The 24,460-nt window shown below is 31.3% G+C and overlaps 1 protein-coding gene across 1 annotated transcript; it reads right to left on the bottom strand.

Annotated features, from left to right (window-relative positions):
• Nucleotides 1-4,530: 4,530 nt before the first annotated feature.
• Nucleotides 4,531-7,459, bottom strand: LOC141682573 (uncharacterized). The gene is made up of 3 exons (XM_074487266.1): nucleotides 7,371-7,459; nucleotides 5,633-5,994; nucleotides 4,531-5,136 (listed from the first exon to the last, which is right to left on the bottom strand). Exons 2-3 carry the CDS (start codon nucleotides 5,984-5,986, stop codon nucleotides 4,996-4,998), a joined length of 495 nt encoding a protein of 164 aa, XP_074343367.1. The 5' UTR covers nucleotides 5,987-5,994; nucleotides 7,371-7,459; the 3' UTR covers nucleotides 4,531-4,995.
• Between the last annotated feature and the right edge of the window lie 17,001 nt (nucleotides 7,460-24,460).

The following is a 24,460-nucleotide window of genomic DNA, read 5'->3' on the forward strand; positions in this document are numbered from 1 at the left end:
CATTGATCCCACCACGCTTTCGACCTATTCTTCACCCATAACCTCCTCTGTGAACCTCCAACTACTCCTCCACCACTACCAACATTAGTACTCAACTCATTAGCATCAACACCAGCAACAACAGCAGCATTCACAGCATTTCTCGATTTTCGCTTTCGAACACCCACAGGAACCTCCAACTGATCATGAAATTCTTTAACACTCGAATTAAAATCCATCATAACTCTACCCTTCTTACTCAAATGATCCCCAATCTCCTCCTCTTCAACTAGAATCTTCTCTGTTTCCTCCTGATCACACTTTTCTTGACCATGAAAATCTCGAAAACTCGAATAATAATCAACCATAACTCTACCCTTCTTACTCAAATGATCCTCAATCTCCTCCTTTTGTTGACCAACAATCTTCTCTGTTTCCTCTGCTTCACACTTTTCTTGATCTTCAAGTAACAACAAAGAACTGATAATCTCTTTCAACCCTTTTGTCTTTACACCATCTTCTTGCAACCCTTTTGTCTTTACACTATCTTCTTGCAACCCTTTTGTCTGATCATCATTCTTGGCTTTACTTAATCTTCTTTGCCTTTTTCTTGGAAGTGTAACATTAGTATTGTCATTCATTTGACCTAATGGACCTGCAAGTAAGGTTTGTAAATAAGAATCAGCTTGAGCTTGTTGGTGGGAAGATGAGAGGAGTCTCATATAGAAAGAAAAAGAATGGTGAAAAGAGTTGTTGAAGTTGAAACGTAAACTAATTGTCTGAAAATACAACGTGTGAACGCGAAGGAAGATTAAGTTGACAAATAATTTTAAAGAACATGTATCGGCCCAGCTTGCTTGTCAGTTGTCACCTGTCACACATTATATACAAGTTATTTTGAATATTTTCGAATCGGATATGCGTAACCTGAAATAACATAAAATAAACTCATATTCACTAATTATTTTATCACGTTCTGCATGTATGTATTTTTTTTTGTTTTATCCTAGGATTACTGCAGCCGTTACCATTCGGGTGCGCACTGAGTAAATCCTACAGGTTCACGCCATAGACTGATGATTACAATTTTTTATTATTTTCTTTCTTTGATGCAAAGTCTGAAACTTGAAAAAATAAATTTCAATGGCTTGAATTATCTCATATTACGCGAATTTATACATATTATTATATGCTCCCTCCGTCCAGTGGATTCTTTACATACTTTTTACTCATATTTTACACGTATTTTAACGCTATTATAAAATATAGTTATATAATTTTTTTTTAATTTTTTTTTTCTAAAAATTTAAACATTATATTTTTATTTATAAGAAAAAAATATCTAAAATTATTTAGAAAATAATATTCTATGAGAACCTTAAAATACGTGTCGATCCCCGTCTTCCGATGTAAATAATCTAATGTAAATAATCTAGTGGGACGAGTAGAGTGGAGGAACAAGACATGTTAGACATATTGCAATCTTGGCTCAACTAATAAAAAAATTGAAGTTAATACAAAAGTGTAACTAAATGTAATTATTTCTAAATTTTATTAACATAAATTTCAGAATTTAAATTATTTGAAATTCTGATTGGGTCATCGATCGTACCGGAGAGTAGGAACAGAAGTGGAGAGTTGCAAAGATGAGTTTTGCACAGGTGTGAATGCAAGGTGTTTATACTCTATAGACGAAGTTTGAATGACAAAATGGTGATATATATATACTGTGTACACACACCATTGTGTGCAGGTAAAATGGCGGTGGCTTGAGAGAGACGCGTTAGGACCGTTTGTGATGTTCTTCTGATCCGAACATTTTATCGTTACAGGTTTCATGACCTTTTGAATTCGAGATTTACGCCAATATACTTATTTATCTCTATATTATAAAAGCGATCCGTTTTAATCCTGAATTATTGAAAATGTATTGTAACACATAGACATATGAATTTATTGATGCAAATTTTGAGATTTAAAAGTTCATTAAACCTTACATACATGGTTACAGATTTTGTAACTAATTGGTTGATATAACGATTCGTGATTACTAGAAATTTTTGAAAAATTTGATGATTTATCAGCAATTTAATAAATCGATCAAATATTATTGATCGCTTAATGGATTTTATCGGCGATTTTTTAAAAGTCGACAATTTTTTACAACAAAGTTATAGGAAAAAGAAAATTTTAAAAAGGTTTTATAGTAGATGAAAACAAATAATTTACTGCAATTTTTTTAATATTTATAAAATATTTAAAAAAAGAGATTTTAATTTATTTTCCGGTAGATGCACGACCACCGACAAATGATTTATTTGAAACAAAATGGATTGGTAACAATAACAAGTTCTGATGGGTAGACTCAAAATTCAAAAGGGTCTATAAAATGTCAAAAAGATGAAGCTGGATTGCTACTTTTAATAGTAGCATTGATTCAAGGAGGGTTTTTGAATCAAATCTTTAGAAAATTTAAAAAGTTTAGAGGAGAAAAAAATCAAAAAAACGAAGTCAAAGAAAATCATGTGGGTATTTTACACATTTCAAGGTTCTGTGATATGGTAAGGTGGCACGTTAAATTTTTGTCATACCTGCTGAAAGAAGAAGTCAACTGAGAGATAAAAATAACTCTATAATAAACACTAATGTGAAATATTTAGTAGGTGTCATTTTAACTGTCTTTGATTTTTTCTCATATAGGTATTAAAAAAAATTATAGTGATACATATTTATTATTTCTAATATTTATGTTAAACTAAAGTTTAGAATATAAGCTTTAATTTGATATAAAATTTATATTTGTTTATCAAGTATAATTAATATTTATTGTCATCTTAAAATGTATGTTAAAAAATCAAACATCAGTTAAAATAGAAGAGGGAGTAGTTTTAAACAGAAAGAGAATAAATTAAAGTAAAATTTAATACTATACAAGGGGTTATTTATGTTGCTGGTATCGGGAATCGTGTTTAAAATATAAATTAAAGTTATATGAAAAAAATTGATTTTGAAAACATAAACTCAAACAAAAAAAATTCTCAAAAATGGATATATATTATGAAACGGAAGGAGTATATCTTTTTTGGTTTAGATTTTTAATTCTAAAACATTAGAGCTCAAATTCACAAGTTATTTGTTTTTGATATCTTAGAGTGGAGATGGTATAAATAATCAATTTAAGCATTATCACACCATCTAATAAATATTTTAATTATTTTAAAATAATTTTTATATACAAAAAATGTTACCAGTAATAAAAAATTATTTATATTCTTATACTATAATAATTTATTTGTTTAATAACTTAGTATTCTTTTAAAATTCATTTCAGCACTGAAACAAATACATGATATCAAAAATAAAATTTCTATCTCTTATTACCTTTATTCGAATCCTAACTCCAAATTCATAACAATTCAGGAACCAAACAATCCCGAAAAAATTAGGATGATAAGTCGAGTTAAACCGAGACAATACAGTTATTGAATAAACGCATCCAAGTTTTGATATATTTAAATGAGTCGAACTATTAGTTTAAGTTAAACTAGCTCAACCTTTTGAAGAGTTAAATTAATTCGAGAGTCAAAAAGAGTCGAATTGAATCTAGCCGAGTTTACTGAGCATGCTCAACCGTTAAAAAAATATAAATTAACAGATTTCAATTAAATTCAATTTAGGTATTATAAATACAAAATTTTTAAATATTTTATATATAAATTTGAACGAGTTCGAGCCCAGTCGCACCAGTCAAGTCCAGTCCGTAACTTAGACCGGAAAATTTGGGTTAAATAAGTGAATTTACTTATTTAATTAAACGAGTTCGAAATTCTATTCAAGTCCAGCTCGTATTCAGTTCAAGCTGAGTTAAATGAGTTCGGATTTGATCTTTATGAGTCTATATGCACCCATCACAATTTACGGTACTTGACAAAATTGACGAAATTTGAGAATTTATTTATAAATAATGTTCGATTTCTCCATTTCTTCATAATTTATACCCTTTTTAGATTCATTTGGATAAAAAAAACTTCACATAGTTTATAGCACAAAATAACTGAAATTTATGGAGTATATTTCTAATACTTAAATGAAACTCGTTTGACTGCTTCTTAATAATTGTGGAACAACTTCTTAAGCACTTATTCAATTCTTTTTGGCCATATTTGTTTGGAAGGATTATAATCCAGGGATAATAATCCTTTCACTATAATCCCCTCCTTATTTTTTTAAGGATTATAATCCTTTAAAATAGTCCAATCCCGTGTTTGTTTCTAAACATATCTTAAGAATTATAGTCTTTAACTAGTCATATCCCTTGTTTGTTAGGTAAAAATTTATAGATAGGATTAATCATATTTAAAAAAATAATTTTTAAATTATATTCAGATCATAATCAATTTGGTTTTGTGTAAAAGAATAAATAAACATATTTTTGCAGAAAAATTATATAAATTTTGCATACATTTGAATAAACTAGAAATATTTCATGATCATTAAATATTAACTACAGAAACATAATTCAATAATGTTGCAATAATAAAAGGTTCCAAAATGACTCCATTAAAATAGCTTATACAAAGTTACTGTGATGTCATGTTACTGCACTGAGTTGAGAAATCTAGAAATCAGCATTTTGGAGTAGTCTCACACATGACCAGCTAACTTTAAATGCACGAATTCAGATTGCATTTCTTCTGTGAGGCTTAAAAATAAATCAACATTAGCCAGGTTATCAACTATTTTTGATGCTGCTGACAATTTTTGTTTGCTGTCCAAATTGCTAATCTTGTTAATAATTCCATACACCTCTCGTCGTGACTTACCCAAATCATGCTCATATTCAATTCTTTGACTCATGACACCAAATTGTTCTACGGTTGTTTTCAATAGGCTCTCAACATTTTCTTGCATTTTTTTCATTGATGCCAACAGAGCATCTTGTAACTTTGCTTTTTTCCTTTTTCCTTCATTTGCATGTGAATCACCGGTAGAGCATGAAAATTCAGTAGTTTCACATTACTCTTTATCCATATTTTCAATAATATCCGCAGGGGCCTCTGCATGTTCACCAGTAGCTCTGTCCTTGCCAAAAAAATTCTGCCAATCATCATACCACTCAACGGGCTTGTTACGAAGTTTAGCCAATTCTGAATCTCGCTGCAACAAAACAACATTTAAGTGTCACAATCACATACGTTTTGTTCAATTTAAAAAATAGAAAAAGATGGCATAAAGTATCTCAACTTTAAAGTTCAGATTCAAAATTACACATATGTAATAGTAATAAAATTAAACATTGAGCTATACTAGAGCAGGGCAATATTATAGTCTATAGATAATAAATCCACCACTAGTACTTGTACTAAGCAGACTAGAAATAACTAAAACCGTCGTAGCCTTGAGTTAAATAACTAAAATCAGACTACTACTAATTTATTCTTTTAAAATAAAAAAGTTAGTATTAAATTGATTTGCGGTACTTTATTTATATATATTTCAGGTAAGCCAGCAGATATGCAGCATACATATCTGCAACTTTAATACTAAAACACAAGTCATTGATTGGCTTATAGTATCCATATACTGAACTCAGAACAGAACCAAAGATATGTCAACTAAATTTACTAAAAGATTTGATAAAAACTTTAATTACCTTGCACATTTGAGTCCACACATCTTCATCATCAATACTCAACATTTTATTAGAGTCATTCCAAGCAATACCACTGGTCGCCAAAGCAATAAAAACGGAACCCCGTAATTTTTTCCACGTCTTTATTTTCGACTCTATATGTGGCTTTTCACGCAAATCAGTACATGGAATGAGTTTGATCATATATTTTTCCAACTCGATTAGATAGCCGGTTTTGTATTGCCCATTATTCAACTTGTAGCCATCCGCAATTATTAGATAATAAGAATCTATTAAAGCCCTTTCTTCTACTAATGTCCAAGTCCTCCTATTCCTTCCTTCTCTGGGATGTTTTCCAGTTGATGAGGATGCCATTAGAACTTCTGCAACAGACAACAGGATGCCATTAGATTCTAGTAAAAATCATAACATCAGGGTCAGGGTCACATTCTACTAATGTATGCTTTGATACATTTAGGCATATAGCCAAAGATACACTGGTTCGCTTTCTATCAAACTAACACATTAAGCTGTTTTAAAATGCACAAGTAATATTGGTAAAATTTTGTTTTCAATTCAGTGTTGCAAGCCAAATGCATTTTCACAACATACAAAAAAAATCAGACTCAAACCTAGCAGAATGTAGTATATAGGTTTGTTAAAAATACATTATCCTTAATTTTAATTAATCATGAACACTGTCAACCTGTCATGTTAACATAACTTGATTACTAATAGATATTGCCTACCTGATTTAGTTCAGTGACAATTGGGATATTAATCCTAATTAAATTCTATATATATTAAAATTAAGTATAGCATAAAACAAATCTCAATTCTGGAACTGAAAAGATTAGATGCAAAATTATTTAAAATGCAAAATGCAGCATCATGATTAAATTTAACAGCCTTAAGTGATGATATCTACCTGAAAGCATTTCCACCTAGGATCATTGCAGGATTCGGTAATTGGTTCAGGCTTTTGTAAAAGAACATCGTGCAACTGTAAGACACAATTAAGAACTGTATTGAAATATTTGCTCACGGTTTCACTTGATCTTCGATAAGTATGTTTAATTGACCTATTTTTTTGATGACCAGCTAGTATGTGCAAGAAAAAACAAACTTGTTCTTCAACGTTCACATTTCTTGAGTCGCTTAGACCATAATCCCGAAGCAATTCACACAAGATATCATATGTATTTCTATTCATATGAAGTTGCTCCTTAAGGGTCAAATCTCCATCGTTAATGGTATCATCCAAATAATCAGCCCCCCTTTTTCTACGAAGTAATCTTATATCCCTACTAACTCTCGAACCACTTTCAGAGGTTTGATGCAACAGACGTATTAAATGCATAATATGCACATATAAGGACATTATCATACTCAAATGACGAACTAGTTGATGTAATACCATCAAATCATCCAAGGAGGTCATAATGACATCTATAAAATAGAGTTGCTGTAAATAACTGATTCGCAGAAACAACATAAACTTTAACACATGAACTAAAACTTGAGTCAGACATTCAAACAAACAGTTTGTCTACATTAAAAATTAAAAAAAATAAACTACTAAAAAACAACAGAAACATATCACACAAAATAAAATAACATAACAGATACATAACATTGCATTATATGAAAATTGAACTTGTTTTAAATTAAAAAATTATTCTATAATCAGAATGCATCAACAAGAATTTATCTGATACACAGAAATACAAAAACTGATATCAATGTAAAAGATTCTTACCAGATAATAATAGAGATTGTAGTTATTTAGAACCATAAGGAAAGTTGTAGGTATATATTTGTTTGTACAGAAGCCATGGAGGCGACTATGGAGGCGGCTGAGTAGAAAAAAATGAATGAGAAATGCAGGGTTGTAGATTTACATTGGTATGGCCGTAATTATTGTAACAAAATAAGGGTATTTTTGTCTATAAAATTTTAATACCCTTGTTATACCTTCACCGACGAGGTATTATATTATCCGGTTGGATAGTAGAAAATGTTATCCAGCTCTTATCCTAGGATTATAGTCCATTGCTCTAATTTGTAAAACAAACAAGGGATAACTTTTTTTTAAGGATTATAATCCAATCCCCTCCTTTATCCTATTAAACAAACATGGCCTTTGGGTATTATCGTGGCATTCTTGATACTTTTACGGATGGCTACGGGATCACTTCGAGATCGAGAATTGCTATCTTTGCCCCCGATTTTCAAAGCCTAAATCGATTTCTAAACCCAGCCTGATCTTTTAACGATAATTATTTGACTCCTCAATCCCCGTCTCATATAAGGAACGAGAATTGTTGTGTAAGACATGCATGTATTATAACAAGACTAAGTCAAATTGACAACCCTAAGAATTAGTTGTGTGATAATATAAATTTACATTTTGTATTGTATTACTTGAGTATGTAAAAGTGTCAAAGATTATACTAGAGTATTTTTCTGTAAACAATCTCAAGCCTAAAAATAAATTCTGAAAGAAGATCAAGAAGATCATGCCTCAGAGAAATTGTGAAGAAACTTGGAGTTGAATAAATCTGTTTTGGGAAAAATATTCCAAGTCAAGATATCTACAAGTTACAGATCAAGTCATATAAGAAGTCATTCGAAAACTTCAGAATAACTTATCGAGAAGTCCAAATTGACCTATCGAGAAGTCCCGGAGATATCGACAAGTTAAAATGAAGACATGAAGATTGGAGATATCGACAAGTCAAATCTTGTGTAAACCTGTGTTTACAAATCTATAAAGTAAATACTGGTCCTTTACTTTTATATTGTATCAAAGAGATCTAGTTTTCTTGTAATTTTTTTAAGGAAGAAACTGAGTTCTTTACTTACAAAGAACCCAGAATTTGTAGCAAAACACTAGCTTGATTTAATACAAAATTAAGTGAGTTTTGAAATATTGTGTGCACTGTTTTAATTTCAGTTAACATAATATTACTGCATTTCTAATCTGTTTTGTTCACCAAGTAATAATTATTCAACAAGACTTAAAAATAACCAAAACACATTCACCCCAGTATTGTATTCATTACCTAACAAGGATCTTGCGGGAATCCGGGAAATTTCTTTATTTTTTTCGTTTAATAAAAATTAAATTATAAAAAATATTTTTCAATAAAAATTCACACAGTAAATTATAATATATAATTTTTTTAAAATTTAGTATTAATATTTAAACCTTAATTTTAATTAATATTTGTTTCTAGTATCAATAATAAACAAAAATAATATTATTATAATGAAATAATACCACGATAAGTAAACTTAAATCATTTAGGAGATAAGAAATTAAAAATAATAATATATTGTATTCAATATCCATTTGAGGTATTTATATATATATATATATATTTATATTATTATATTAAAAACGAAATAATGAAAGTTTAGTTGGTAGTCGGTCTCGTCACCGCAATTATTGTAATATTTAAAATAAAACACTCTTATAAATAGATAAATATTCATAAAAAAATTAAAATATGTCTAATGGTTTTCGTTGAAACAAAATAATATATAAAATTCATTCGGTCGGGCTAAATAAAATTATACTATTGATCCAATTTTAAATAAAAAAAATTAAAAATTACATATAGTTAGTTAGATTCGAAGAATCTGGCCAAAATAAAATAATAAATATTATTGATCCCTCTAAAAACATTATATTATTGGACCGGACTATAACAAAATAAAAATTTGAAAGGAAATCCGTGGAGTCGATTTAATGTCATTAAACTAAAAAAAAATACATATTATATATTCGGTCTAAAATAACACAATCATACCCTGCTAAAATAAAATTAAACAAAATAGTAAGTATAATTAGCTAAATTTGATTGATATAACGGAGCTCAAACTAACATAATTTTTTTGCCATTGACACATAAAATTTTACCAGATTCAAGTTTAAACATATTAAACTAATATAAATTCGAATATAGTTAGTTAGATTTGGTCAGTTAACAGACTAATGGCAATTCGTATACTATTGATATCAACTGAAATTTATCTTTTAATTAAATATAATAATTTTTCGTTAACACACCTATAAATATCAATAAAAAAATAAATTTCAATCATTACATATTTTTAAAAATATATTATTACTAACTTATACATCTATGTATATATTAATAAGTATATTGAATCATATAATTAAAATTTTAAATAAATAAGTTTCATAACTTAAATTTTTTACTTCAAATTAAATTAAAAAAAATATGTAATATTAAAAACAATCTCTGCATTGCACGCTTTAGGTTAGTATATATATAATATTATTTTTATTTAAAATACAATTCAGGATCGGGAATTAGGGCAGGAAGACAATAATCCACAACCCCGCCCCGATCCCCAATTTTTCACACATATATCCCCGATTCTTGTCCTGTATCCGAAAAAATACTCGATTCCCCGTTTCGGCTCGGGGTGGGGGCGGGGAAATGCACATATTTTATTTAGGGCCGGAGTATCAGATCGGATCGGATGAGGGTCGTTCGTATTACGTTCATTTTCTTGATTTCAGTCAATTTATTATTGGATCATACCGTCCATTTCAGGTAATGCGCCTATATCTTGGATAAACAGACATTATTTGTCTTGTTTGATACTCAGAAAATGGACATATTATAATTCACTTGACGTTACGTAATAGAATTCTTTACAATCTGCTCTTCTTTTATTTAGCTTGTAATATACAAAGGTTCTATTTACATTTTAGCAGCGAGGGCCGAGGGGTATATTGTAATATATTATTATAAGCAAAATATAGGATAATTTGATTTGTTGATTCACACTTTTCAAAAAGTCTCTTAACACGTTCCAAAATAAAGTTTAAATAATTATAATTTAATTAAAAAAAATAAACCATGTTTCTAATATAATTATATATTCTTATGAATTATTATCTAACTTAATTTCTAATCACACTCAATTTCTATCTTATCTCTTTTATAGGGAACCAAACACTTTCAAAATTAATTTTAGTAATTCAAATTATAATATAATAAAATAATTAATAAATCGAGAAAAAATAAAAAAATCAATATTAAGAAAAACAATACCAAATCATTCAAATACACCAGTGCTAATATTCAAGACTGTCACTTTCATATAGGCACTGCATTCGCACAGTAAAGCGGAAGCCGTAGTAGAAAGACTTATTAAAATTTTAACTATTTAAATTTTGAATCCTTCAATAATATAATACATACAAAATAATATGTAAATATTATAACTTCATTAATCTCAATAATTCATACTTATTATTTTTCTTAAATTATTTTGATATAAAATAATAAAATTACAAATGTTATAATCAGTTCGTGCATCGCACGAGTTACAGGGCTAGTAATAGGTAATATTCAAACACCCCGGACCTGGACCTTAAGTTCGACAAGAATTTATTATTTTATCGAGGGTAAAATTACATTGTCTCGATAAAATTGAAATTAGAATAAATCTATTATTTTTATTGAGATTGTAATTTTATCGGTCATTACTTAATTAAGTTTTGTAATTATCCAATACAAATTTATCCTCTATCGTTACAGATCATGATTTCAATTCTCGCTCAAGACACATACTCATCATTTGTACGGTTATAACCATAATTTTCAAAATTTGTTAACAAGAGTCGACACTCCCCCAGGACATATATTCATTTATAGGGTTATAGATCATATTTTTCAAAAAAAAGTTTTCAATTGTTAACTGAATATTTCGATAGTATTTAATTTTTATTTGAAGTCATACAAGACCAATCTCGAACAAGTTTCAAACGAGTCCATGTAACGGCCCCGTAGTTCCTCGTTGCTGTCGTTTGCGTGGCCCAAATACAGGGGGTTAAGGAAACTTAGGCAAAAACATCTTTTGGTTTAATTTTAGCCGGACTTTTTACCAAATTATTTTGGGCTCCCTCGGGTTATTTTATTGCTTATAAATAAAAAAACTGACTTTTAAATTTTAGGTGTTTTTTTCAAAAATATTTTTTAAAGAAAATAATTCTCAACATACTACTTATTTGAAACTAATTTACAAAAATATGATTTTTAACCTTCATTTTCAAAAATACGATATGCAACCCTTACAATTTCAAATACAACTCTATTATAAAAATTTTAAAAATTATTTTTTCGATCTGCAACTCTTACGACCTCAAACGAACTTTTACTTCAAAAAAAATTCAAAAATATTTTTTCCAATTTGCAACCCCAATACATGCAATGCTACAAAATTATCTAAAAAAAATTATAAGCAACTAATCAACCAAAATTCACAAAAAAAAACTAATATTTACACATAATTAATAAAGTTGCAGAATGCGCAACATGTTGCAATCTATACTAATACTCAATGAATAACTAAAAGTAATTTCACAATCAACCAAAATCAAAACTTAATTTAATTGCAGATCTGTTTGAATATATAGCTATGTATATGTGAGTAACGATTCGTGAGTACATGAATCTCGTCGTTGAAACTAAACATACTGTGTTGTTATCGTGGTCGATTTAATATATATATATAGGGGAATGATCAAATACAAACTAAAATTAAAATTAAAATAAAAACTTAGAACTAATCTAAGCCATTAGATCTACCAAATCTAATGATCCCCCTAAATCACACCACCCAACTACCGTGCACCCTCCCACACCCAATTTCAGCTTTTCCCATCCGTTTTTAATTTGATATTTTCCGTCAAACCGTAACTTTTTTTTTAAAATCCGATTTCACTGTATTTTTCTACATCTCTCAACGATCGATTTGCATACCATATGTGTTATATTTCGAATTAGTTTTTTTTTAAAAAAATATTTGGTTTCTAGTTTCCATTCTAAATTGATTTCTATTGGAATAGCCCCCTATATATATATATATATATGTATTTTACGTGTAGAAAAAAAAGATAAAAAAGAGAACTTAATTTTTTATATTATCTCCGCGGTGACAAATCATTGCGGGGCCGAGTAAAAAGAAAAAAAATAAATTTACAATATTATTCAAGTAGGCCAGACTTAATTTTTTATTGGCAGGGAACTGCTGGTTTCTTTGTCGGTGTCGCTCATCAATTGTTTGTTATTTTACTTTTAGATTATCATTTTTCTCTTATTAAGTATATGACGGGTGTCAACTCACATATTCATTGTTATTTTAAGGAATTTGATAATTGTTCGGATGGTAGTGTCGATGGAAGAAGAATTACACGCGCCTATTTTACTACTCATCTCCGTAAGTACAACTTTGATTCTAATACTCGTTGCATCTTACAAGGAGTTAATTATTAAAGATTGTGAGGCTTTTAATGCAGTAAATGATGTGTTTCGTCAAGTTGACCGGTGACTTTGCGGTGATTGTATGAGTATGTATTCGGTTCGCAAACATTGTAAGGGCATCGACAACCATGACTCTAAAGTCACTACAAGGAAAACAAGCTTCAACAACGGTTTATGTTCGTTGTCTGATACCCTATTTTTCCGTTGACTATTGAGCCGCCGTCTGTTAGTTGGATCAGACAACGGCTGAAAATGATAGACAACAAAAATGAAATTGAGCTCGTAGAACTCTTGTAATAAATTTCTACACACAACAGTATTCTATTTTAATGTATGGCATGATCTGATACATACAACTGTTTATTTGTCTAAACGTATTGCATGAATACCTTTGATACAATATCTTAATATTTTATAAACAATGGTTTACTAGTGTTGTAAGAGTTAATTTTGCACCAAAGTTTTGTGTTCAAAAGCATTGTTTTAGTATTAAAGACATGATATTTTAATAAAGCTTGGTTGTTAAAAGCGTTTTCTTACACAAAATATAACAAGTAATCAAATGAAATTAACTTTGCAACTCTAAACAAAAGTTCTAAAGTTAATCCATGATCGAAAATCACAGCAACATAGTTATACAAAAGCTAAAAGCATATTGATATCACTGCCTTCATGAGTCTAAGATTTCTACTACAAATTAAAGAAAATATAGAGTCTACAAGGATTTGATGTTGGCTACTCAGAGCTCACTTGGCCAAGCTTCTCTTCACGTCTTCCGCAAGAGCTATGTTGTCCTTGCAATATCATTACAGCATGTGATTGACAATTTCCCAATCTGGAGAAAACAATCTTCAAAATAAATCGACAACCACTCTTAAGTTAATATTCTTTTCCTTCCTGCATTATAAGAAAAACAAAGAACTGATAATGTCTAAATCTAGACAGAAGAAGAAACCCTTAATCTAAAAATAAATAAGGTTGTGTAAGCATAACAATATTTTTTAATCTAACGGCTGATACAAAATCTCCTATCAATGAACGTCTCTCATTAGACCATCTCACCAATACAAGTGACACTGGTTTTATGAGCAAAACGCTTGTGTGATGTCGTGAGATACAACGGAAAAAAACACTTGTATGTCAAATGATATTCAGACAACACAATGGAAGAACGTTGTTTGATTGCAGCTTAACTAATCCATTTGAGAAAATACTTGTCTCAATCCAACAACAGTGTTTCACAACATTGTCTCCATTACTTTCAGACAATGCAAAATTAAACTGTTGTACAAACTACCTCATTTGTACAACATCGCTTTAGAAAGGCTTGTCTGTGTCGATTACCTAAACAATAGTTTTTAAAGCATTGTAGTAATGATGAAATCTTTTGATTTAAATAAGATATTATCTCATAAAACGGTTGTATGATACGATATGCTAGACAACAGTTTTAAACCTATTGTAGTGAAGAGTTTCACACAACACCCGTTTTCTGGTTTTTAAAAAACTGTTGTGTAAAATTTCTGGGCAACACTTTTTTGGTCAAGCGTTGTCTGATGGGTGTTGTCTGATGTCATTTTTCTTGTAGTGAGTACACATTACTTTATTTTTTACTTCAAAAATGAAGTTATCTTGCTCCAACCATGTTTAACTCTATCTTCAAATATAAAGATATCCACTGTTCAACTTTAAATTCATTTAAAGTTATTGATTTTTTAATCAAGTCTCACACAACTCTACATCTACATCTATATTTCTATATCTATCTTCATATATTTTATTGTAGCATATGGTGATAAAGTGAGCTTGAAATAAAATTTGAAGGAATTATTGGAGAGTAAATAGTGATATGAAGTGAAAAAGGTGAAAATTTAAAGATAGAGTTGTTTAAAAATAGAGTAGTGATTGGAAATGGCCTAAGCATGTAAATGGTCAATTCTCTTCATCTCCTGCATATGAGTTGGACAGTTCTATTTCCTGATATTCAGGGAATTTCTTCACATGATTATGTCCTTAAAAGAGTTGTTGATTCCAAGGTCCCTGTTCCTATTTCCCAACCTTGTGTTTGGATGTTATTATACTTGACAAAGTGTTCTAATGCTGATTTGGGAAAGTAAAAGCAATTCCTCCTACATGTAGGTTTGCCTTTTCTGGTGCTCTTAAGGCTATTTTGGATATGATTGTCAGCAATTCTTCCTCCTGCGATTATTGGGTACGACCTCTCATTTTATCTGCATGTACTTTAAGGATCTTTACCCCTAGTGATCGTCGGGAAAAAAAGATCCGGTACCAAAAAGGCCATGCAACGAAAACCCATCCTTAATTTTTTGACAACTTGGGGCGAGTTAGATGAGCCTTTTAAGCTTCTTGACAAGTTTTTTGAGGAGACGTCAGTCCCACTTAATCCTAAATTAGATGATCACTCTATGAGGGACAATGTTAAGTAATGTTTGAGGAAAATTTTAGATGATCATTATTCAACTGTCAAGGTTTTGACATCATCTGGTGTTGCTCCAAGCACTCCAAATACCAGGATTTTACTCGAAGGAAAACACCTTTAGAACCTTCTTCTACAATGTCTAGTTCCTTTTATGATGAAAGTCCTCGTTTGGCAAATGTTAAAACTATTCATCGTTGTATCAAATTATTTCCGAAAGGGACTTTATGTGGGTGAGATGGGTTGAGTGATCAACATCTACTAGATTTATGTTGTGGTGATGAGTCACTAAAGAGCTTTTTGCACTCCTTACTCCAGTTGTTAATTTATGGCTGCAAGGTAGTTGCCCAACTTCTCGAGTGGAATTTGTTGCAAGTGGTACATTGACTCCACTTCTTAAGCCTGATAGTGGAGTGAGACATATTGTTGTAGGGACTATATGGAGACGTCTGGTTTCCAAAGTGGTGATGTAGAAGGTGGGTAAGGAAAAGGTTGCTTATTTAGAAGATTTTCTGTTTGGGTTTGGTGTTTCCGGAGGGGCTGAGGCTGTTTTGCATGTTGTTAGTCTATATGTTGAAGCTCACCGGTCAAAAAATAACCTGTCAATGCTTTTGATGAATTTCAAAAATACATTTCATATGATTGATAGGGGGCAGATATTACAAGAGGTTAGACTCAAATGCCCGTCAATCTCTCCTTGGATGGAATTTTTTTATGGGAAACCGTCTAGGCTAATTTTGGGAACTAGATTCATCTAGTCGACCTGTGAAATCCAACAAGGAAACTCTTTGGGTCCTCTTCTCTTTGCCCTTAATTGCAACAATTATTCTTAAGATACGCGATAATTGCGACCTCTCTATTCAGACCTGGTACTTGGATGATGGCACTGTGATTGAGGACTCAATTGAGGTCTCTAAGGTTTTGTCTATCTTTCAATCAGAAGGGCCTCAATTTAGATTGTAGCTGAACATCAGGAAGACAGAGGTTTTATGGCATGTTATTGATCCACGTATTTCTCATGATGTGATTTTTCCTTCTGTTATTGGTCGAACTCAAGATGGTGTCAGACTTCTTGGGGGAGCTATAAGTATGGATGATGGGTTTATTAACAAAATTGCTGATAAAAATGTGTCCTAGTCCGTAGATATTATGGGGGCACTAGGGCAACTTAATGACCCCCAATATGAGTTGATGCTTCTTAGAGCTTGTATAGGGTTAAATAAACTCTATTATGCTTTACACACTTGTCTGCTATAATTTTTTGTGGAGGCTTCTACTCGGTTCGATGCTTCTTTGAGAAAAGCTTTAGATAATATTGTGGCATCTGAAGGATCTGGTTTTGGTACTCTTCAATGGAGGTTAGCTACCTTATCGATTCGTATAGGTGGGTTAGGTGTGTATGATGCATGTGATGCTAGTCTATTTACATGTGTTGCCTCTTGGATCCAGTCTATCAATTTGCAGAATCATATATTGCGGAAATTGGATGAGTTTCCAATTGGGAGACGGTTTGGTTCTGCAAAAGACTCTCCGCAACTTATACTCACAGATGTAGATTTGACAAAATTAACTACTAAAGGGTCCGTCCCCCTAAATACAGTGCACTATTTCGCTGATCGTTACTTCAACGATGTTTGTAAGAATCTACGTACTGTGTTTGACTTTTTAAAGTGCCATGCAGCAGTATTTAAGAGCTTACGAGCTAAACATGCTCAGGACTTTCTACTGGTTACTCCTCTAGAAAGGACAACATATGACGCTAGTTGAGTATTAGATGATTTTGCGCTAGAAACTTATGATTCCCTTATTTCTCGAGGGTGCACATTATCCTTTATACTTATCTCGCATGGATATATTTGGAGAACATGTTGTTCACTATAAAAAACAACCAGGTTTTAAGTATCGTCATGACATGGTCAGAGATGTGTTGTATTATATTCTTTGGAGAGCTGGGATGCCAGCTAAAAAAGAGGCATCAATGAACTTTCTTACCCCTTCAAGGAAAGTTAGATCGACTCTTAGACCCGCTGATATTTTGGTATACAGCTGGAATGCGGAAAAACATACTTGTATTGATTTTACAGGAGTTTCCCCGCTCAGCGATTTTGGTAATGAGGTGTTTATAGTTGGTCAGGCGGCAACTAAGGCAGCTGAAGCAAAGGTTAAGAAGGATGATCAGGCATGTAATAAGCACAGTTTTATACCGTTTGCTTTAGATACATTTGGATTTTTGGCTTCTGATGCAGTTGAATTTCTGAGAAGAGTACGGAAAGTCATGAACAAGAATGTAATGACAGTAGGGGTCGGCTGAATATATAATACGTGTTTTGAAGATTAGGTTTTACGATTTAACGAGGTCTGGCGGCGTAACTTGTTGCCCGTTCAACTCCCACATTTGTAACTTGATTATAATAATGTTAAGTTAAAATAAAAAAACATATTAAATATTGGAAATAAAAAAGAGAGAAGAAAGCAGGACAAGAAAGATGGAAGAAGGATGGGTGGAAGAAGGATGGGTCGTAATTTTGAAAAAAGAACTTACAAAGTAAACAAAATGGAAGTAAAATATCTTGACCTAATTTTTGTAAATAATATAAGAAAAGTAGTATATATAAGGGAGAAATTCCCTATTTTTTATCAATTTAGATAAATTTACAACCCACTGTTATATACTAAAAGTAGAGAATAAGGGGTAAAAATAACCAATAAGATTGATAAATTCACTTTTATATATTAATGTTGATATTAGAGCTCACGGTGTGATAATGGAGCTATGGAGGATACTATGCATTCCTAATGGTGTTTTCCTTGTGCCAGATTTTTGGAAAAATGATGGTTGATAGAATGTTATGAAAGAGGGTGGAAGGGCGGCGCGGCTGCGATATATGTAGTCCATTTTTTAAATAAGATCAAACAAATTTTGGAAAATTGTGATTTTTATTTGTACTGTGTCATTTCCCGGAAAATCTGGTATGTAAGAAACAGTTATGTTCATGGTGGTAGTTGTCCGGAATCTGGTGCTTTGATAGATTGGTGTAATAAGTTTGTAGAAGATTCTAAAAGTGCTAATGTTTTACCTAACAAAGCTATGAATAGGTCCAACTGCAGAGGGAATCCACGCCCTGCGGGTTGTTTGAAAATCAATGCAAGTGGAGAATAGTACCACAGGTTGTGATCTGGGAATTGTTGTACGCCGCAACGATAAAGGTGAGTGTATAGAAGCTAGAAATACATGGCTTAACAGATCTGTATCTCCTTTAACCGCTATACCATTAGATATAAAGGATAAGTTGATAGCGCAACAGAATTGGACTCTTCGAACATCATTCTGCATTCTGATTGTTCTCAAGTTTTGACATTGATAGAGAAGCTTGATAGATGTTGCAGCGTTAATGATGCATATTTGCTAGATTTTAAGTATCTTAGTTCTAATTTTGATTCTTGTGATATGTCTTTCATCTACCAGAACATGTAATATTGTAGCTGATATATAAGTCAACATACAATAAATAACAAATCAAAGTAATTTTGAAATCTTAATTATCAACGAAATTATATGGATGTAGAGACTGACAAAATAATATGAAATGAATTGTTATCTCAAGAATGGAGGAACTACATATGTTCTTATACATCCTTGCCTCTCTAACAATATTATACATAACAAGATCAAATCTTGGTATTTTCAGGAGCAAATTTCATATGCAGATCCTCCGTACAATGATGTTGGTGGCAGGGCAACAAAGGACTGATCACTTCTCGCTATATCACTACAACATCTTAGTTTCCGAGGGCTTCAACCAAACCAAAAGATCAAGAAGTAGGAAATTAAATTGCATCTGAGGGTTTAAAGAATATTGTATACAGAATACAATTGTACATGCTTTCATCTTACTCTTACATGATACGTAGACATGCAAATTATTAATTTGCAATATACAAAATACATGCACACACATCATTATATCGTACATAAAATCACAAGCTATCTACCATTGGACAGGCAACAGACTGAGAGATAATTAAGAAATCAAGGATAGATCATAGATTATACACATAATTAAACAAGACACAGAATAAGGGGCGACAGCTGGGATGACAGATAGAGAGTGAGCACGCAGAGCTTCTGGCATCCATTATGCAAGAAATTACTATGTGTGCTCACTCTCTTCTGTCATCTCCCTTGCCATCGCGAGAGAGACGGGGAGAGGGAGAGGGAGAGGGGGAGGGAGAGAGAGGAGGAGGGAGAGGGGGAAGGAGAGAGAGAGAGAGAGAGAGAGAGAGAGAGAGAGATGGTGGGGATGACAGATAGAGGGTGAGCACGCATAAATTCAAGCATTAACATATGCAAAAAGTTCATGTGTGCTCACTCTCTTCTGTCATCTCCCAATATCTTACCCTCGTAAACTTGTAGTTGTTGCAGCAGACAAAACCCTAGTATGGAATGCTTCCAAGTATATGAGCAGCTAGCTATCTCCGTGTATATGTCTATATATATATATTGAGGGCGGAGAGAGTACCCTTCATCTTTCACTGTATACATAGATAGCCGATAGCTATATTATACATCTTTAGGTATGATTGTTGTGAGAAGAAATGCTAGGGATGCTGTGCTTTATATAGGGATGAAAAGAGAAAAGGAGCTAGCTAGGCTTGCGTACGTATTGAAGAGAGGGAATGGAATAAATGAATATGTATGGGCTCTGCGCCTCTGTTTCACTTTCTCCTTTATCTTAATTAATTAATTTGGTCAATCCTCATGCAATAAGGGGAGTGTATTGTTATTTGGAAAATGCTATAGGTATCAGGTAAAATAATTCACAGATGCTAATTATGTGTAATATGGGTATACACTCAGTCTAATACTTGGACTCAATTATATTTTTGATCGTTTTCGCTCTACTCGATCATAACTTGATTTTTTACTTGACTCGGGTCTCTTTCGATATGCTTAGAAACATAATTAATTATATTGTATATCATTTATAATAATAAAATACTTTAAATTACATAAATATTAAAATTAAAAATTAATATTTTTATTCGAGTTTTTAACGAAATATACGAGGAGTGCCGATTTTATGGACACTAACAAACTCACAGTGAAAATGTAACAATTTGTTAGAAGTTCTTAACTTTATTAATTACATTGCACTTATCGATGCATCTTGTAATTCTAAATTTAATAAGAAGACAATAAATTTTACTGATACATGCAGATCATCCATTACCAGCTTCCAACCACTTATCTGCAACCAAATACTAACAAAGCTCATATTTTCAAAACGCCAAATGTACCAACTTCTATAAACAAGAGGAGATTGACATAAGTCATACATAAGAGGATAAGGTATTTGACTTGAGAGTATACACTCTAGCTAGGGTTTGGAGTTCCAATGACTGGGGTCTGGGTCCTCTGGGAGATGTGAAATTGGAATGCATGGGAAACCAAAATGGAAACTTGCAATACGTATAAAAGTTGCTAGATATGGTTAACAAGGAAAAACAATATTATTATTAGTACTAATCTATACTATCTATAATATAATAATCGGAATGAGGTATAATTGAGTTTAACGGTCTAATTTCGGTTATTAAATAAAATAAATAAATAGTGTTATATATCCGCTAAACTACAAAAGTATTAAATAACTAGATATAGTCTACTTATCCTACTAAACTACGATCACAATGTATTCAATTATTATTTTATTATTAAAAAAATAAATAAATAGTGTTACATATCTGCTAAATTACTAAATTGTTAAACCACTAGATGGAGTCTACTTATTCTACTAAAGTTATCCATTATTTTTATTATAAATTTATAATTATTATATATTTACAAAAATATTTTCAAAATTAGAATATAACGGAATAAATAAAAATTTAAAATATTAACGGGAACCCGTGTATCGCACGGGATTTAAGCTAGTAGTAATAATGTTAAGTACGCGGAATTGGTTCCCAAATTTTCTCTCATATGAGTCGACAATTATTTGACATGTTTTAATTTACGGATACATATATACATCCCGAGTATTATTTTATTAATAAAAATGTTACCATTGGTTAATGTTACACACAATTATTAATTTAGAAATTATTTTTAAAAATAAATTCGGAACATCTAATATTTTTCACATTACAAATAAATGGTGTTATTGATTTGAAAATTAATGCTAGGATCCATACAAATGGGGTGTTTGTAGGAAAAATAATTTGATTCGATATGTTTTTTTAACTGCTGCATTTCTGTGGGAGCACACATGACATTGACATATCAATAATGTGAGTTACAATGATTCGGCATAAATTCACCCACATGAACTTGAGAAGTGACAATATGCGCAAATTAACATTTTTTTTGACAAAAATTTCAAACTCAATCATCTTTATGACTGATAAAGTCGGCATATGTCTGTGTATACAAGTGTTAATTCAAATGTTCCTTGGTCCAAAATACATTTTTACTAGTTGGAGACACTTAAACATTCATCTTGATGTTGACAAGATTCGACATCTTGATCATGTAAAGTAAGATATCACAATTTTTGAAATAAAAATATTTCATTTTTGTGTAATGTGTTCAAGATATTTTTTTTTAAATTGTGTTTGAAAACAAATATTTTATTTTAAATAATATTTCAAATTCTTATATTTAGATTAATAGTTCAATATATATATTGAATCCTAAATGAAATTTAAATTCAAATTTTTTAACTCATTAAAATATGTTATTTATTCAAATTCACAATTTTAAATGAGACCCATATTTTCAAACGAGTAGTTAATAATTTTTATGATGGATACAGTAGAAATCTGGAAGATTATCATAATTATTATACACACCCACCCAAAACATAATAGTTCATGAAATTATTAGTCAGAGTGGATCAACATATTTTACCAAATAACTCATATTCCCGTATTTTAGAACACCCGGGATATTGCATATATATAAAATAATAAAGTGTAAATACGGTTAATCGTGGTTCAAGTGATTTGCAGGATATTGTACGAGCCTGTACGGTTTACCCAGTGTCCACCGAAGGATAGCGGTTACGGGTTAAGTATAATAAAAAAAAATATATATAAAATAAAGTGGATGGAGCTAGTACCTAAAATAGGTTCTACTACTTTTTATCCCCCGCATCTATTTCCCTTTTTCTAGAACAAGAAGAATATATCTTAAAAAATTGCAATTCAAGAAGATGTTCGAAAGCCCTAGCCGTTGGATCAAGATCATGCCGCTTTCTCATCTTCCCACCCTAACTTCTGGAATATCTGTCTTTCTTTTATGTATATATTCGAGTGCCCCATACTTTATAATCTTGTGTATTTTCTGATGCATATTTAGTCCTGCACACTGCTAATGACACCGAGAACAGTAGAACACACACACACAATGCCCATTGCCCAGTGTGTAAAGCTGTTGTCAAGAAGAGAAGAACACAACAAGATACAGTTATGAATAATCGACGACACGAATATATTCACTTCAACCAGAGCTTGATTTTTCAAGTTCGAATAGTCTAATCAATAATTAAGTACCTCCGTTGTGAGCTAGAGCACAATTATACTTTTTTCCCCCACTTCAGTGCCACCATTCCGGGAAATAAACTAAGCTTTTAACTTTGATTGCATGAAAAACAAAAGCGAATCCATTCCCCTGGATGAAATAATGGGCTGAACTTTTCTTTTGACACCTTATGCGTGTACCCGCAAATTTGATACTCCCTTTGTTTCTTATTATTTGTCATTGACCATTAAAGAGTTTATTAATGGATGTAATAAGAAACATAGAAAGTATATATACTTGAATTAATTTTATACTTTAATTTTAAAATCTTAATCAAAATCAGTTTACGAGATTTTAAAGTATACTCCCTCCGTTATATTTTGCATGTCTTTTTAAAAAAATTACGTGTATTAAGACTAAAGTTAAATACTTTTATTTAATGTATCGGAAAATGAAAATAGGTTTAAACTTTTGAAAAGTCAAATCTTGAAAATAATAAATATAAGAATGTTTTTGGAAAATATCGCTTAAATTTATATTGAAATAAAAGAAGGACAAATATTTTCGAACAAATTCATTTTTCAAAATAACATGAACAACGGGACAAGAGAGTATACTTGTAACATACTTTATATATAGTACGCCATGATCTTACTCTAATGAGAACCCTTTTATGGTGAGATATCTTCATCACATAAATTTAAATCTACTTTTAATCTGAATCACACATTTTAAATCATCATCATCTCTAATTATCACCTCCTCCATCATCTTCTTTCTACTTACAACCAACCACTACCTCCAACCACCAACAACCACCATTTTCGGCCACCGCCGCCGCCACCACTACCGACGACCACCGACGACCACCACAAGAAAAAATCACCACCGTCAAATCAAAATTCACCGCCGAAAAACCAAAAATTATTATCAGAAATGAATAATCACCACAAGAATACAAAAAATCATCGCTGATAACCGAAGATCACCACATACAACCACTATTACTGCCCTAGATCCGACCACTATATCTACATAATCACCACGATATCATCATTAATCACCCTTTAACTACACAACCTCATATTATCACCAGTCACCTTACCACAACCACCACAAACAAAATCACTCAAGAATCAAAATCAATCATCAAAATTAGAACTGCAATCATCACTAAATTCTGAACCCAGAATTACAAATTAAGATCTATAAAACTTGTCCAACATATCAAATATATAGATCTTGATTTTTTGTGCGATTTGAAGGACACGAAGTTGTCTTACAAGACGTTGACGGTGGCGACGAGAAGACCAGTGGAAGGACATCATCGGAGAGAAAAGGGGTTTGTTTGTCACGAAAAAAATGGAAAAATGAAGAGCAAGCTGAATATTAATGGCGAGTGCGAAAAAACATAAATTTACAAATAAAAGATATGGAAAGTCTGATTGATAACTCGCCCGAAAATTAGATTTCGTTGGAAAAAATGAACTCGAATATGTATGTTATATATATGTGTATGAACAGTCGGGCAAGAAAGTTAAAAGAGGAGGGGAGGTTTTAATAAAAAATAATATATTAAAGTG

This window comes from Apium graveolens, chromosome 9 (genome assembly GCF_009905375.1).
Source record: "Apium graveolens cultivar Ventura chromosome 9, ASM990537v1, whole genome shotgun sequence".
NCBI classification, from domain to species: domain Eukaryota; kingdom Viridiplantae; phylum Streptophyta; class Magnoliopsida; order Apiales; family Apiaceae; genus Apium; species Apium graveolens.

What these genes read in the sequence shown, in the direction of transcription:
- LOC141682573 (XM_074487266.1), bottom strand. Translation starts at nt 5,986, where the DNA reads ATGGCATCCTCATCAACTGGAAAACATCCCAGAGAAGGAAGGAATAGG. An exon ending in TGTGGACTCAAATGTGCAAG is followed by an intron (nt 5,137 to 5,632) that starts GTAATTAAAGTT and finishes GTTTTGTTGCAG; the next exon opens with CGAGATTCAGAATTGGCTAA.